Source organism: Equus przewalskii, chromosome 1, assembly GCF_037783145.1.
Source record: "Equus przewalskii isolate Varuska chromosome 1, EquPr2, whole genome shotgun sequence".
Lineage (NCBI taxonomy): Eukaryota > Metazoa > Chordata > Mammalia > Perissodactyla > Equidae > Equus > Equus przewalskii.
Window position 1 is genome coordinate 80,525,109 of NC_091831.1, and position 18,434 is coordinate 80,543,542.

General features: G+C 38.0%; 2 protein-coding genes across 3 annotated transcripts in view; both read right to left on the minus strand.

Moving 5' to 3' along the window:
* Nucleotides 1-1,470: 1,470 nt before the first annotated feature.
* The window catches only part of LOC103555297 (olfactory receptor 13A1), a 56,070-nt gene continuing 39,106 nt past the window's right edge, over nucleotides 1,471-18,434 (minus strand). The window contains exons 1-4 of one of the 2 annotated variants that reach the window (XM_008526751.2): nucleotides 13,766-13,824; nucleotides 11,415-12,757; nucleotides 4,528-4,609; nucleotides 2,134-3,409 (exon numbers count right to left, since the gene is read on the minus strand). In XM_008526751.2, coding sequence (XP_008524973.2) covers nucleotides 11,757-12,755 — 999 coding nt within the window. In that variant the 5' untranslated portion in view covers nucleotides 12,756-12,757; nucleotides 13,766-13,824 and the 3' untranslated portion in view covers nucleotides 2,134-3,409; nucleotides 4,528-4,609; nucleotides 11,415-11,756. Of the gene's footprint in view, nucleotides 3,410-4,527; nucleotides 4,610-11,414; nucleotides 12,758-13,765; nucleotides 13,825-18,434 lie in introns of those variants that run through there. The other variant, XM_070569107.1, reaches the window with a different exon arrangement.
* On the minus strand, nucleotides 2,438-3,370 carry LOC103555295 (olfactory receptor 6C74-like). Its single transcript, XM_008526745.1, has one exon. It carries the CDS (start codon nucleotides 3,368-3,370, stop codon nucleotides 2,438-2,440), a length of 933 nt encoding a protein of 310 aa, XP_008524967.1.

An 18,434-nucleotide genomic window follows, 5' to 3' on the forward strand; every position in this document is an offset into this window, starting at 1 on the left:
CCGCAGACACATTGAATAAACAGCTACACACAGATGAACCCCCTCTCAAAGAAACCCAGAAACTAGCTGAGAGACTCCTACACATCAGGCAAATGAGAAAATAGCCACATCAAAATGGGTAGGAAAAGTTGAGACGCAGTCTCACCGTATACCCTGCTGCCAGCACAGCACCTTACAATCAAGTGGGAACTCCCAGTTTTTCCCTGAGGAGCACAGCATTTGGACCACACATCAGCCCATTTATAGGCTTGTCACTGGAGGAAGTGTCTCCTATCTTGCCTATTTCTAGGAGCTGAGAAGCCCAGCACTTGCTAGTCCACTAAAATAAAAAAAACCAGTATTAATGGGAACCCGACCACCTCCCACAGCTATTCCCCCTGTATCAGCCTAGACTGTGCATGGAAAAACACCAGCTCTCAGCTTCTCCTGGAGAGGGTTAGACTGCACATCTGAAGTCCTAACTTCTCCAGCTGCTGCCTGAGGGTCTGGCTTGTAGGTAGCCTGCATCTGGGAGCTGCCAGACTGGAAACACTACTCTCCTGGGAGTCTGAATGAGTGAGTGGGCACTTCTGCAGCTCCTCAGAACCAAGCCTCCACTAACCAGCCTGTCTCTGAAAGCCAATATGCTGCAACATTCATGAGGCGGTTGGGGGCAACAGAGAGTAAAGCAACAGTTTAAATGAGTGTGTGGTCTGAAGGAGAGTGTGGGCATTTGCCACAGATCCTCTTCCACCTCAGTGCAGAGGGAGAAGGTGATAAACTCCAGCTCTCAGCTTCTCCCAGAGGAGATAAGGAATTGGACCATGCACGTAGCACCTCAACTTTTCTAGCTGCTAGAGGGACTGGCTTCTATCTCACCTGTCTCAGAGCACTAACAGGACTTGGCACACCTTAGTCTCCTGGGCACACTACAACAAAGACAGCAGTTTGGACAAGCAAAAAGGGATGAGAGGTACCCAGAATCTCTGGCTGGGCTGATTGGTGAGGTCCAACTCCTGCACTAGTCGGGTCCACGAGGTCAGGCTGTGAAGACTGGCAGTGGTGGCTGTTTTATCTAATGCACAGAAACCAACACAGAGAACCCTCAGGACTTCCCTACCTTTATATTAGGCTCAGAAATTATTTATCTAACCTCTTTTCTGGAGAAAGGAGAGACATAGACATAGCTGTCCTTGGAAGACATAACTCCTACAACAGTGTTTAATCAAACCATTTCCAGACATAAAAATCTAAATCACTCAACACTCTTTGGACAGTGTCAAATCCTTCCTAATCAGATTATGCCTTAAACATAATTAATTCTCAAAACAAACAGGAAAGGAAAATATGCACTCGAATCAGACGTACTAAAAATCAAATACACACCGTGCACACGCTGTGTCAGACGTGACAGGGCATACTTCCCCCCAGGGCTGATTGTCATCAGGTGGGAGCCACTTCCTTAATGAGTCTGTAGACACCATAACTGACTCAATTCTAAGCCACTTTTTTATTATTAATACATTCATTTTCCTTTTAAACTTTTCTGATTATGACTTCTGTTAGTTTTGGCTGCATAAAATGTCAACTAAAATTTAGCTTAACCTGGAAGACACTGGCAACTCCTACACCTAAAGTCACATAAAGGAGAAAAAAAATCTCTAATGTGGAAGGAGAGAATTTGGTACTGGGACCACCTAAATTTCAGACACCTGTTGGACCCAAGACTTGGCAATATCAATTACAGAAAAAAAAGCGTAAATTTAAAAGTTCGGCATTTTGTTGATGTTTCAAGAAAGAGTTAAAGGCAATTTTATTAGCAACATTTGGTACAGCTGGAAGAGGATAAAATGAAAGGACCATCTTAACCTCCTGGAGTTACACTGAGCTCTTCATACCTCTAAAATCAAGACTCAAAGGGAGAACTTAGCGAGCTCACTGCTGATTCATTTATATAAACAGATACAATTAATGAAATACCATTAATCTTCACAAGGCTATTGTATGATGATTTTATGTAGTTTTCAGAAACAACTTGTTTCTGAAATGTCAAACCTTGAATAAATAAAATGGTAAATAAGGGTTTCTATCTACTTTTCTTATGTATCAGAAAACTGAGCATAAGAATGTATCGTGAACAGCAATTATTAAATCTGGTTGGCAATTTTTTTATTCTTAGCTTAAAGACTTGTATACTAGGCTCTCCATAAATATTGTTTGAATTGAATTCATATAAGATCAATGAATAGAAAAAGCAAAGAAGATATTGCTCATCACAATGTAGATAACTCATCTGAGTTTTCAAATTGTAGAAGGTATTGAATTGCAAAATGAGATAGTCCCCATCTAGCTGAAAATGAGCATAAAGTAGATCACCATACACAGAGATTCTATAGAGGAAACTGAACTAGAAGAGCAAGAAGATCCATTTACCCTCCAAAGCTCTATGACTCTATTCCTACAGTCTCATCCTGGACAGAGTCTTCCTCAGAGCCTGGTGGATCTGCTTGTTTTGCAGAGTGTAGATGACAGGGTTCAGCAGCGGGGTCACCACCGTGTTCACAAGGGCAGCCTCCCTGTTCGAATCCAGCCGGTTCGTTTGCTTTGGTTTCACATATGTAAAGACACAGCTGCCATACATCAGAGAGAGGACAATGAGGTGAGATAAGCAGGTGGAAAAAGCTTTCTGTCGCTCCTTGGCTGACGGGAGACGCACGATTGTGACTATTATGTTGCTGTATGCAATGAAGGTTAAAATGAGGGCTATCAGAATCACAAGTAAAGCAAGGAAGAAGATATATATTTCAACAGATCTGGTGTCAGAACAGGAGAGGTGAATTAAGGAGCCAAGGTCACAGAAGAAATGAGAGATGACATTGGGGCCACAGAAGGATAACTGGGAAACCTGGACCAGCAGTCCAGTGATGAAGATAAAGGACAAAGTATAGCAAAAGAAAACCAGGAGGAAACTAACCCTCAAGTTCATGACGGTTGGGTAGCGCAGAGGCTTGCAGATGGCCAGGTGTCGATCCAAGGACATCACAGCCATGAGGAAGAAAATTATTGACCCAAGAAATAGAAAAGCAAAGGCTTGTGTGAGACAAGCAGTAAAGGGAATTGTCTGCCTTCCTGAAAGAAAGATGGAGAGCAGGGTAGGAATAACTGTGGTGATAAAACAGCTTTCACAGAAGGAGAAAGTGCTGAGGAAAATATACATTGGCGTCTGGAGGCGATGGTCAACCCAGGTGATGGTGATTATCACCATGTTTCCCGTGATGGAGGCCAGGTACGCCAGCAGGTGCACCAGGAAAAGAAACTTCCCCAGGTGCTGGACGGCAGGAAACCCCTCCAGAACGAATTCCTGAATTGTTGTCTCATTCTTCACCTCCATAGTTACTTCTGTCTCTCTGTCTGTCATCAACTGTTTGATCTGTGAGGCAGAAAATACTATCACCAAAGAATAAAGAATTTAATTGAAGAATTCTTTTAAAAAACACTACTTGCAGCTACAATTCTGAATGAAGAACCATTTTATATTTTTAAAATATTTTATAATAAATGATTCTGAATTTTTCCTATTATTATGCTGTAAAGAGTGAAGGTTTATTTTTTGCTTTTGAAAATAAGTTTTAATGTGCAACTTAACTTTTTTGGAAAATGGTATCTTTGAATACTAATCCATGAGCTAAACGATGCAAAATGAAAATTATTGTTTGCAGACAACTGATTCAGCTAACAGATAACAATGGAGGCTGTCATCCCACAGAAAATATTTCTTCAAAGGGTCACAGTGTTAATTTCTATACTTCAGGTATGACATGCAATGTATGCAGTCCTCATAAGCACTGACCTTAGCCCTCTGGAAATAGAAAACATAAAAAAGCTGTGAAGTAGCCATTTGCTATTACCATGTTCCAAACCAGTTATTTTCCTGAAGTCCATTCAGCCTGAGTTATTCAGCCAAAACCCTAGAGTGAACAGGAAAGGTATTTCATAGTATCTCATAACTACCCAGTCCATGAGTTTAAGAGAAACCAGGTCTAAAGATGGGGGAAAAAATGGTCACGTGACTTGGTTGGTCAGACTCAATGAATAAACTTTTAATGGGTGAATCAGTCTCGCTCTCACTCTACCAGCCTAGCAGGATGGAAGTGTGTCCTTCTGCTGTTAGTCATAAATTATCCTTCAACATTCTTTTTTCTGGGAATATTCTTGTTATATGGGAAGATTTTGGTGTGGTAGAATTACACCTGTATTCCCATTGCAATCACTAGAGGAACATTCACTCAAAAAAAAAAATGCCAATGTCTTACTAGAAACCAGATGAACTGATTCACAATCTCTGGAAGGGGTTTGGGCATCTGTTGGATATCAGTGCTCTAGTGAATAAGTCTCCATGATAAACTTGCATTTTACTTAATTGTTTGATTGACCAAACCTATTACTTTACCTATGCATGATCCAGAACACAAGCTTACACATAACCAGTCTCCGGTTTAAATATTTGACTGGTTAGACCACAAGTCGTCCCCATGATCAAGTCCTCACCCAGAAGCAGCTCACAGAAAACAGAGCTTCTTTGATAACAAGCTTTTCTTTTCTTCCAATAGACCAGGATGTTTCTCCCAGGCTAAAGGAAAAAGAAAGAAAGAACACTTTTAGTTGAGGTGTACCTTTCTTTGACCTGTTAAAAAACCAATGGATGCCTTATGTCTTAAATTAATAGGAAATTATCAAGGCTATTTTTTTTTCAAGGAAGACAGATGTACAAACTCTCTAGGATTAAGACTCATAGTTTCCCCCATGACAATACGACTGATAAATCCTAGACCATTAAGAAAATACAAACTAGGGGCTGGCCCCGTGGCCGAGTGGTTAAGTTCGCACGCTCCGCTGCAGGCGGCCCAGTGTTTCGTTAGTTCGAATCCTGGGCCCGGACATGGCACTGCTCATCAGACCACGCTGAGGCAGCGTCCCACATGCCACAACTAGAAGAACCCACAACGAAGAATACACAACTATGTACCAGGGGGCTTTGGGGAGAAAAAGGAAAAAATAAAAAAAATCTTTAAAAAAAAAAAAACTATCCCAAATATGCACTAGGTTCTGCTGATGTTACTATTTAGAATTCCTGAATGTATTTAAATCCATTCTATGGGACACAATGACACCGTCTATCATGAACATCAGACTTGGTTGGTTGTGTATCTGTCCCAGAAGATCGTCAGAAAGAAGAGACAACAAAGGTCAGTTTCTTTGTTCGTGGACCTTGTTGTGAGCCACTTTCCCATCAACCAGTTGCTCCCCACCTTTCAGAGTAGGTGAGGATTATTGGAGTCATAAATGAGAATACATTCAAATTCCCTTATGATATGTTTACCACAGGTTTATTTACCATCACCACTGAAGACACACAAGGTCCCATAGGACAAACCTCTGGAACATTCAGAACTCATTAGAGGACTATGAAAAGAGGGAGCAGGAACTAAAATCACAACAGAGTCCCACGGGACATTTAATTGCTCACGTTTGGAAATAGGGAATTCCGCCAGAAATATATCGTAATTACCATTTCCCTGCATATGCTAACAAACTACCATCATTCTCGATAATCTACACAGTCTTCTGCGAAAGTCGTCAAAGGTAGATTTGGAGTGACTGCCCTACAGTTGTAAAAGCCCGAATTACATATGTGAGAAAGACAGCCTTAGGCAACAGAAAGACATTTTACAATGAAATTCTTTGCTCTTATTTTTCGTTTTAACCTGGTATTTTCTTTATTGAGGTATAATTTCAATGCTGTAAAATGCAAATTTTAATTGTACAGATCAATAATTTTTTGCACATATAAATAGCCATGTAACCACTACACAAATCAAACTGGAAAACATTTTCATCTCATCATGTTTCCTTGTGCCCCTTACCAGTTAATTGCCCACACCAAGTGAAAACAACTATTTTGAATTTGATTGTCAAAATTTACTTTTGCCAGTTCTGGAAATTCCTTTTCTCTGGCTTTTCTTTCCCCCTCAACATGTTTCCCAGAGTTATCCATGCTGTTTCATCTGTCAATGATTTATTATTTTATACTGCACAGTAGTAGTCCATTATACATGTACACCACAGGTTTCCATTCTTCTATTGAAGGACATTCATATCCTTTCCAGCTCAGGGTTACTATTAATAAAGCTACTGTGAATATTCTGGTATAAGTGTTTTTTAAAACATAGCATTCATTTCTCCTGAGTATATAACTTGGTGTGAAAGTACTGAATTAATTGTAACATAGGTCTTAACACTATAAGAAATTGCAAAAGAGCTTCCAAAATTGCATTTAGACTGTCAGCAGCAGTGCATGGGAATTCAATGTGCTCTGCATTCTCACCAACATTTGGTCTTGTAAGTCGTTTTTAATCAGAGGCATTCTCTGTAAATTGGTTTAACCTCTACAGAAAACATATGGAGGTTCCTCAAAAAGTTAAAAATAGAACTACCATATGATCCAGCAATTTCACTTCTGGGTATGTACTCAAAGGAAGTGAAACAGGATATGGAAGATGTATCTGCACTTTCATGTTTATCACAGCATTACTCACAATAGTCAAAATAGAGAAGTAACTTAAGTGTCTGTCAACCGATTAATTGAAAAAGATGTTCTCTGTCTATATATATTAAAATGGAATATTATTCAGCCATGAGAAAGAAGGAAATCTTGCCATTTGCAACAACATCCATGGTTCTAAAGGACAATATGCTAAGAGGAAAAAGTTAGAGAAAGACAAATACTGTATGATATCTTTTTTCTTGATCAGTCCTGCTAAGAGTTGAACAATTTTATGAGTCATTTTGAAGAATCAAATTTGTTTTGTTAATATATTATTTGCTTTTGACTTCATTGATTCATATCTATGTGCTTTCATATTTATGTGAATTTGTATATTTATGCATACTTTGGGTGTTATTTCCTTTTCATCTCCTACATTTTAAAGTTGGAAACTTAAATGATTCATTTTATACCTTTGTTTGTTCTAATATGTGCATTAATGCTATAAATTTCCCTCTAAGCATGGCTTTAGGTTGCATTCCACAAATTTTAATATGTTGTGTTTTCATTTTTGTGTGGCCAAGATATCTTCAAATTTCCTTAGCAATAGTTTCTATAATCCATGCTCTATTTAGAAATGTATGGCTTATATCCAAGTATTGAGAAATTTTCTAGATAAATTATTGCTTTCTTATTTAATTCAATCATGATTGCAGAACATATTCTGTATATTTTTGGTCTTTTGAAATGTTTTGAGGTTTGTTTTACAACTCAGCATAAAATCGATCTTGGTGAAATTTCCATGTGCACCTGACAAGAATGTTCACTCTGTAGATGCTTAATGTAATGATCTAAGATTATCAGTTATGTCCACTTAGTTGATAGAATCGTACAAATCTTCTATACAATTACTGATTTTGGGGGGCCTTTTTGTTCTATTATTTACTGAAATTATGGTGTTAAAAGCTCCAACTATCATTGTGGATTTTTTATTATTTCTCCTTTTAGTTCTTTCAAGTATTCTTAAGCTCTTTCATTGTATGCACGTATATGTACATTATGTCTTCTTGATAGTTTCATCCCTTTATCACTGTAAATTTACCTCTTTCTCTGAAAATACACTTGGCTGTGAAGTCTATTTTTGTATATATTACTATAGTTACACAAGCTTGATGTTTGTGTGAAATTTCTACTCTGTCTTTGTATTTAAACGTTATTCTTATAACCAGCTCATAGCAATGTCTTCCTTTTTACCTAATATTGTAATCTCTCTCTCTGTTGTAATTTGAGTGCTTAGTCCATTTACATTTAATCTCATTATTGTAAAGTTAGGTTTAACTCTACAGTCTTGACGTTTCCTTCTATTTGTCCCCAGCATTATATATTCCTTATTTTCTCCTTTCTTCCTTTGAATTAATCAAGCATTTTTAATATTCCACTGTAATCAGCTTTATTGTCTTTTAAACAGCTTTACTGAGGGATCATTAATATCCAATAAAATGAATATATTTCAAGCGTACAATCTGATAAGTTTTGACATATTTAAACAGTTGTAAAATCACCACCACAATGATTATAGTGAAAATATTCATCAGCCCAAATGTTTCCTACTGTCCTATTGTGATGATTCTATTTTATCACCTTTGTGGGCTTCTTAGCTATAACTCTGATTTTTATTTCAGTGATTGCCTCAGAGTTTATAGTATAACTGTTTTACTTGTCTACCTTCAGTGATATTTTACCACTTCACATATAAGAAAACTATAATAAAATACTTCCATTTCTAGCCTATCAGCCTTCATGCAAATCTTGTCATACGTTTTCCTTATACATATGTTATAAGCCCCACAGTGTCTTGTTACTATTGTTGTTGACAGAGTCAATTATCTTTCAAAGAAATTCAAATAACTTGAAAAATATCTTATATGCCTACCAAGCTAGTTACTGTCTGTTGCTCTTCATTCCTTTGCATAGATCCATATTTCCATCTGGTCTAATTTTCTTTCTTTTGGGATGACTGACTTTACCAACTATTATTCTGTGGATTTGCTGGTGATTGACTCTTTTTTCTTTTGTATGCCTTCCTTTTTTAAAGATATTTTCATGAATATAGAATTCTAGGTTGGCAGATTTTTATTCACAGTCCTTTAAGAATTGTGCCATTGTATTCTCACTTACTTATTTTCAAAGAGAAATCTTTGTTATCTTTATCTTTGTTCCTCTGTATGAAACGTGTCTTTTTTTCTTCTGGCTACTTTGAAGATTTTCTCTTTGTCACTGGCTTTGAGCAATTTGATTGTTGTATGCCTTGATGTCATGATTTTTTCATGTTTCTAGTGCTTGGGTTATGCTGAAGTTTTTGATGCTGTTTTCATGAAATCTGGAAAAATTTTGGCCACTGTTTCCTTAAGTCCTTTTTGTTATCCCCCTCCACACACGCACTCTTCCATCAGAAATCTAGCTCTATGCGTGCTGGCTTGCTTGATTTGTCCCACACTACACTGATGCTTCTTTCAGTTTTAGGTGGATTATTTTTTTCATTGTGTGTTTTATTTTTAAAGGTTTCTATAACCATATCTTCAAGTTTACTCATCTTTCATCTGCAATGTCTAACATCCTATTCATCCCATCCAATAAAACTTTCGTCTGAGACATAAGTAGACTCAGAGAAGTGCAATTTGCTTTTTTAAAGTCACTTTACTGAAGTATGGTTGACATTCAAAAGGCTGTACTGATTTAATGCATACAACTTGATGAGATTGGAGATGTGTACACACTCACAAAACCATCGTCACAATCAAGATTTGTGGTAAGCGCACGTAATGTAGGATCTACCCTTTTAGCAAAATCTTAACTATACAATACAGTGGTGTAACAAAAGGGCCTGTGTTGTACAGCAGACCTGCAGAGTTATTGATGCTGCAGTACTGAAACTTTGCATACTTTGATTGACACCTCCCCCTTTCTGTCTCCTCCCAACCCCTGGTAACCACTATTCTAACTCTGGTCCTGCGTGTTTGAATATTTTAGATTCCTCATGAAAGTGAGATCATGTACTATTTGTCTTTCTGCATCTGGCCTATTTGACTTAGTACAATGTCCTCCACGTACATCCATGTTGTCACATATTTCAGGATTTCCTTCCTTTTTAAAACTCAGTAATATACCAAAGTTTCTTTACCCATTCATCCATCAATAGACACTTAGATTGTTTGTATATCTTGCCTATTATGAACAATGCTGCAATGAAGATGAGAGTGCAGATCTCTTCAACATCTGGACTTCAATTCCTTTGGATATACACCCAGAAGTTGGATTGTTGGATCATATGGTAGTTCTATTTTTTGAGAACCCTCCATTCTACTTTCCATAGTGGCTGCTCCAATTTACATTCACATCAACAGGCTACAAAGGTTCCCTTTTCTCCGCATCCTCACCAATACTTCTTGTCTCTTGATTTTTTTCATAATGGCAATTCTAATAGGTGTGAACTCATATTTCATTGTGGTTTTGATTTGCATTTCCCTGATGATTAATGATGTTGAACATTTTTTATTCACTATTTCTTGGCCATTTGAATGTTTTCTTTGGAAAAGTATCTATTCGAGTTCTTTGCCTATTATTATATTTGGATTATTTGGGGTTTTGTTGTAATTTATTTGCATTGGTTCCTTATATATTTTGAATATTAACAGCTGCGTATGGGCCCAGATTGAGACCTGGCTCCTGTTACTAGCCTGCACAACCGGGCTCACCTTCCCCAAAACCCCCTAGGTATGCACCTGCACGCCCCCAGCCCAGCTGCTGTCATCAGCCTCCACTGCCCTGTGTACTCCTATGGGGAGACCCTGCTGCCAATAACCGCACAGTTCATAGGTCATTCTGGGGAAAGATATATTGACAATGTGATACCTTAAGCAAAGAAAGTATCCCAAATGTCAGGAAAAGAGACAAGCCTACACAAAAAATATACGGAAATTGTTATGTATGCACAAGATGGACAAAATGTGTTCTGTTAGTTGAGTCGAGTTGAGTCTAATTCTCACATAATTGTGTGCCCAAAATCTTCACAACACAGCCATTTATCATTCCTGCAGTCACAGAATAATGTGGTCAGAGCAAAGCATGATAATAGCCATTAACCAACCATGCCAAGCAACCTCCCACTCCAGGGATTTTCTCACAGCACTTTGTCTCCAAATCTATCATTTCCTATCAAAATCTTGAAAAACTAGGTTACAGTTGTAATTTTTCCATTAAAACATCCCATCATCTTCTCCTTGCCAGACAAATTGTAGTTCCATTAAAGTGGGCCTCATGGGTCATATGAGGTAGCAATAGTGTCATTAGTACCAACAATGGACACCCAGAGATTAGCGCATCAAACCTCTCATTCCACAAATGGAGACACTTGATTATACACTCATTGGAAACTGTACATTCACACTCAGACTTCTTTTCACCATGATTAGATTCCCCCTGGCATTCCTTTAAATTTTTTTTTGTACTATGGAAACAATCTTAACTATTCAATTCCTTCTTCCAGAACTTATAATGCTTCTCTACCTTAGGTACTTTGCTTTTAGGTCTTCGGTACTGAAATCAACCTGTATACCAGTAAAACCAACGGGAACATTCAATTTAAACTACAGACATTTACATGTTTTCATCATAGTGGGAACTAGATTTAAAGATTTATATTCAATTATATACAGAATAGTCATTGTAAACAATTGTATTGAGTCACTGTAAGTAATTTTATTAACATCGTGACAGTTATGTATGTATGTGTCCTCCAAAACTCAGTGTACCGACCATGTTACGTCTATCCTTGAACCAATTTGACATTCCTAATACTTGTGAATTTCATCCCCCATCCTCTTGCACTTACCACAAGTAGACGCTTGAAACCACAACTTCTCAACTTTGAGATTCCACATGCGTCAAACAAATTCGTGTACATGAGGTTCTTCATTAAATGTGTTGAATGCTATTGATCTAAAACTAGTAAATAGAAGCTCCAGGAAGACATTTGCATCTCAATCTAAAGAAGAATATTAGAGCTTTCAAATAGTGGACTATACTGGATTGTAAGATAAATTAGCCCCTATTTGAAGAATAAACAAGCAGAATCTTTAAAACCACATTTGTAAGTCCATATAGGGGATTCCATAAATAGGAGGGAGATTGCTTTATATGAAGAAGATGCATTCTCCTTCTGAGAGTCTGTGTTCTATCTCTGCAATCTAATCCTGGACAAAGCATCCCTCAGAGCCTGGTGAACCTGCTTGTTCCGCAGAGTATAGACGACAGGGTTCAGCAGCGGGGTCACCACTGTGTTCATAAGTGCAGCCTCTCTGTTGGAATCCAGCAAGGTTGTTTGCTTTGGTTTCATATATATCAGAATACAGCTGCTGTACATCAGAGAGAGGACAATGAGGTGAGATGAACAGGTGAAGAAAGCTTTCTGTCGCTCTTTGGCTGATGGGAGACACACGATTGAGAATACTATGTTGCTGTATGCAATGATGGTTATGATAAGTGATGTCAAAAGGACAAATGAATCCATGGCAAAGGCTAACATTTCAATAGATCTGGTATCAGAACAGGAGAGCTTAGTCAAGGGCCCAAAATCACAGAAGAAGTGAGGGATGACATGGGGGCCACAGAAGGATGACTGGGAAAGCAAAATAACTGGAACCACCATGAGGAAGAATCCCAAAGCCAAGCAGATAATGACCAGGAGGAAACACATCCTTGGGTTCATGACGGTCAGGTAATACAGAGGTTTGCAAATGGCCAGGTACCGATCCAGGGATAATACAGCCATGAGGAAGAAAATGGTTGTCCCCACGAAAAGAAAGACAAAGGCTTGTGTGAAGCAGGCAGCAAAGGAAATTGATTTCCTCCCTGACAGATACATGGCCAGCAACTTAGGAATAACAGTGGTTATGAAACAGCATTCACAAAAGGAGAAACTGCTGAGGAAGAAATACATAGGTGTCTGGAGGCGATGGTCAGCCCAAGTGATGGTGATTATGAGTGTGTTTCCCATGATGGAGGCCAGGTACGCCAGCAGATGCACCAGGAAGAGAACCTTCCCAAGGGGCTGGACAGATGGAAAGCCCTCCAGGGTGAATTCCTGGACTGCTGTCCTGTTTCTTGCATCTCCCATCATTGACTTTTCCATTTCTTCAATCAACTCTCTTTGAGCTATTTTGCAGAATGTCATGACTGAAAAATGAAAACTCTTATTTTATTAAACCTATAAAATAGTGTAGGCATGGTGACTACATTAGTTTATTATTTTAAATATTATATTTTATGTGTAGTTTTTGCCCAGGATTAAGTAAAAATAAGTGATTTTTATCTTTGAATATGTTTATGTTAAATGTAGCCTCAAATCCTAGATAAATAAGAACGGTGCATATGACTCCAAGTTTTCATAAAAGATAATATAATTTTAACAGTGTTAGTCATTTTCCTATGTAGTCTATTGCCAAGCAGAGAAAAAAGTCCTTCTTCTATTTATAATCTGATCATGCAACATATTTCCGGTAAGATACCACTTGAATCATACATCACAAGGTGCATATTGCAAAGGGACGACTGTAGCCTTAAAAAAAACTTATGGTCATGGAGCCTATCGTCTCACAAAAAATATTCCCACATGATATCTTTAGGATTTGTCATTTATATTTGAGGTCAAAAAATCACTTGTGGGAGAATTTCCTGAGGCTCCAGCGACAGCCTTCTAAAGTGAGTTAGATTAGAAGAATAGCAGAAGGACTCCCAGCCCAGGCCATTTTCCTACTGAGCTTGAGACCAGTCAGCAGGAGAGGAGAATCTTGCCTCCAATCTGTGCCAAGTGGTCCGTCTAAGGGAGAATCTCTGTCTTGTGACCCTTTCAGTCCCTATACATAAGGGACACCAGCCTGAGGATAGAAAGAGGGATTGCATGCCTTGGCTCCAGCAATTATTTTCTAATTCACTCTCTCTCTTATTTGCTACCTAAACTAAATATTCTCTTTCACCCTTTAAATCCATAGACTTATCTTATGTGAGCCTTTGTCACTCTGGTTAACTAGTGTTTCTGTCTCTGATCTCTGAATTTGCTGTCTGATTTGGCCAAACGCCCACTCTTTTAGAATGTGACACCAGCTTGAAGAGGAACAGACTCTTCTTCAGTTTACAGTAAATTAATAGCAAAAATATCCAATCACACTAAGGCTACGCACTCACCCAGATGCAGCAACCAGAGCTCTGTCCTCTTCTTTTTCACTCTTCCAACGAACCAAGATGCTGGTCTAGGCAGTTACAAATGTAAAACAAAAAAAAGGAAAGAAAGAAATGCTTGCATTTGAGATGACCCTGATTGGTCCCAGAAAAAAGTTCAAGATGTGCACCGTGGCTGCTAAGCATCCTTCATAATAATGCAGAGCTTTACACAATTGAGATAAACTGAAGTTATGGCTCCATGGCAATCTTGCCTGATGAAATCCTGGGAAAGAAAGGAGAGCACATACTGCCCACAAAGTTCTACTGGTGTCTGAGAGTGATTTCACTTGGAATCTCAAAAAGCTTTCATACCCTCTTTGCAGGCTCCAGGGTCCCCAGACTCCCAGCCTACTTCTGCATGAGCCACACCACCAGCAGGGAAAATTCTTCAGGACATGGTCAGAGACAATAGCCTCCTCAATCAAACTGGTCCCTTTGACACAGTATTTTACTGACATGCATTGCAGGGCAAGTAGAATGCATTACCACTCCCTTACCTCTCCAGATTGGGGAGAACTCAGATGTCATTGGGAGCAGAGATGAAAGTGAAATTAACTTTACCCATCATATATTTCATATTGGACTGTCTCTTGACACCAATCAGGATCCACTAGGACCAGTAGGCAGACCCCAGACACACCAGACCTCATTAGAAGAACAAGTTCATCTAGAGATCAATGTCCCTCTAGGACCCCTGGTGGCTGCCAATTGGGTATTGTTGGAAATAGAAAATTATAATACAATCATTATGGTTATTCTTTCATTATGATTATAATAATATGGACTCCAAAATGTCTGTATTGTCCTCCACGAAAATCTTCAAAGTGCAGTACATACAACTCTCCCAGCCTTTATGAAGTCTCAAATTACATTATGTTACTAAGGTGTGGTTGACAGGTCAAGTTGGGAACCTTAACCCACATCTCGTGGTAATAAGGTGAAGCTCTCATTTATTCTGCCAGAGCAGTGCCAAAGAACACCAGATAAAGCACAAACTTTAAATAAGAGTTATTCTTATAAAATAACACCCAAAATGTTCAGGTTTCACTGGATAATAACCTGTCATACCAAGAACAAGGAAACTTCAACTTGAATGAAAAAAAAAACTATCAATCAATCACCAAAATCAAAATGACAGATATTAGAATAATATGACAGTTTAAAGCACCCTCTTAAAAATGCTCCAATGAGCAATAACAAATGTGCTTGAAATAAATTTTAAAGATAGAAATTTTCACCCCAAAAATAGAAGACATAAAGAAGAACCAAATGGAAATTTTGCAGCTGAAAAATACAATAATGAAATTTTTTAAAAAGTCAATGGATGAGCTCTCAAAAGCAGAATGAGGGGGTAGAGGGAAAAATCAATGAACTGGAAGATAGAACAATAGAAAGTACCCAGACTGAACAAAAAAAAGAAAGTAGACTAAAAACAACAGATACAGCCTCATGGACCTGTGGAACTACAACAAAAGAGCTAACATTCATGCCACTGGAGTCTGAAAAAGAGGAGAAACAGAGCGAGGTTGAAAAAGGACTTGGAGAAACAAGGCTGAAAACTGCTCAAATTTGTCAAACAATGTAACACACAGATTCAAGAAACAGAGACAATTCCAAATAAGAAAAATCCAAAGAGGTGCACACCAAGAAACATCATATTCAAACTTCTGGTAATTAAAGACAAGAAAAATTTTGAAAGCAACAAGAAAGAAACAATACATTACCCGTGGGAAAGAACAACTCAATGACAGTAGATTTCTCATCAGAAACCATGGCGGCCAGAAAGAAATAGTATAATATTTTTAAGTGCTGAAAAGAAACAACTGTCAATATATAGAGCCCTATATCTAGAATCCTATATCCAGTGAAAATATCTTTCAGGAATGAAGGGGAAATAAAAACATCCTCACATGAAGGAAAACAAAGAGAATTTGTCACCAGCAAACCTATCCTAAAAGAATGGCCAAAGGAAGTTCTCTAAATAGAAAGAAAATCGTATCTTCAACAACCACTAAAAATGCTAGGCAAAGAGATATGCTCAAAAGAATTATAGATAGGGGCTGGCCCCGTGGCCGAGTGGTTAAGTTCGCACGCTCCGCTGCAGGCGGCCCAGTGTTTCGTTGGTTCGAATCCTGGGCGGGGACATGGCACTGCTCATCAGACCACGCTGAGGCAGCGTCCCACATGCCACAACTAGAAGGACCCACAACGAAGAATATACAACTATGTACTGGGGGGCTTTGGGGAGAAAAAGGAAAAAATAAAATCTTTAAAAAAAAAAAAAAGAGAGAGAGGGAGGGATTTAAAAAAAAAAAAAAAAGAATTATAGATAAAATGGAATTATAAAAACATTTCGAGTAACCCACATGAATTCAGGGGAAAAAAACAGAGAAATGAAAATAAACAGAAAACAATACATAAAATGGTAGACTTAAGCCCTAAGGAATAAAAAATTACCATTATTAGATTAATTGTGAATAGTCTAGATAAGCCAATTAAAAGACATATTGATAAAGTGGATTAAAAAATATAATCCAACCATGTGATGTCTACAAACACTCACTTTCAATATAACAATATAGGCAGTTTGAAAATAAAAGAACAGGAAAATATTTTTAATACAAATATCTATCAGATGAGGGCATGAGTGGTTATGGTAATATCGGAAAAAGTAGACTACAGAGCAAAGAAAATATCAGTCAGAGAGGACCATTACACAATGATGAAAGGATCAGTCCATCAGAAAGACATAGCAATTTGAAATGTGTGCACCAAATAACAGAGCTGCAAAATATGTAAAGTGAAAACCGATAGAACTGAAAGGAGAAGAAGACAAATCAACACACATATTTGCAGACTTCACCATCACTCTCTCAACAATTGATAGAACAAGTAGACAGAAAATCAGTAAGGATATAGAAGAACTCAAAAACACCATCAACCAACAGGCTCTAACCAACAACTGTAGAACACTCCACTCAACGACAAAGAATTCACATTCTTTTCAAGTACCTGTAAAATATAAACTGATCACATCGACTACGCTTAGGTTCTGGCAAGAGCTCCCTTACTGGCTTGCAGATGGCTACCCTCTTGCAATGTCCCCATGTGGCAGAGAGAGATAACTCTGGTGACCCCACCTCTTCTTATATGGGCACTAGTTCTATTTAAACAAAGCCCTACTCTTATGACCTCATTTAACCTTAATCACCTCCTTAAGTGCCCTATATCCAAGATAGACTTGTGGGGGGTTAGGGCTTCAACATACGAATTTTGGGGGGACACAATTTAGTTCATAGCGTGCCCTGATACCAAAACCAGACAAAGACAGTACATAAAGAAAATTACAGGCCAATGTCCTTCATGAACGTAGATGCAAAAATCCTCAACAAAAATTAGCAAAAGAGTTCAGTAATATATACAAAGAGTTATACACCATGACGAATCGAAGGTTATTCCAGAGATGCAAGGCTCATTCAATATTTGAACATCAATCTATGCAATCCACCACATTAAGCGGCTAAAGAAGAAAATTCAGATACGTCATTGTACGCAGAAATGTATTTGTAAAAATTCAACACCTGTTAAAACTCTCTGAAAAATACAAATACAAGCTAACTCACTAAACTTGCTAAAAAGCACCTACAAAAACCCACAGCTAACATTCTACTTAATAGAGACACACTGAATGCTTTCCCCCTGAGATTAGGGACAAGGCAAGGATATACACTCACTATTCTTATTCAGTAGTGTACTGGAAGTCTAGCCAGTGCAATACGACAAGGAAAGGAAATAAAAGACACACAGATCAAAAGAAAAAGTGAAACTGTCCCTATTTGCAGATGACATGAATATCGGGAAAATCCCAAGGAATTTACCAAGAAAAAGACTACAATGATATACAACTACATATTTATACAAATGACTAAAACGGAAAATAGCAAAAAAAACAAATACTGGTGAGGATTTGGAGACACTGGGTCTCTCCTACATTATAGCTAGGGATGTAAAAGAACGCAAAATGGTACAGACACTCTAGAAAACATTTTGACAGCTTCTCCAAAAATTAAACATGCAACTATCAAACAACCCAGCAATTGTTCTCCTGGGCATTTATTCCAGAGAAATGAAAACCTATGTTCCAACAAAAAGTTGTGCATAAATGTCTACAGCAGCTTTGTTTTTAATAACTAAAAACAGGAAACAACCCAGATCACCTTCAATGGGTGAAGGGTTAACCAAACTATGGTACATCCATACCATGGAATACTATTTAGCAGTAAAGAGAAATGAATTATTGATACACACACAACTTGCATAAGTCCCCAGAGAATTATGCTGAGTGAAAAAACAATTCCCAAAAGCTTATATATTGTTTGATTCTAGTTATGTAACATTCTTGAAAGGATAAAATCATTGAAATGGAGAACAGATTAGTGGTTGACGGTGGTAAGGAAAGGGATTAAAGCATGTTAAAACAGCAACATGAGGGATCCCTATGGTTGGAAATGTTCTGTATCTTGACTGTGTCAATGTCAATATCTTGGTTGTGATATTATACTGTAATTTTCAAGCTCTTACTATTGGGGAAACTAGATAAAGGGTATACGGCATCTCTCTGTACTATTTCTTA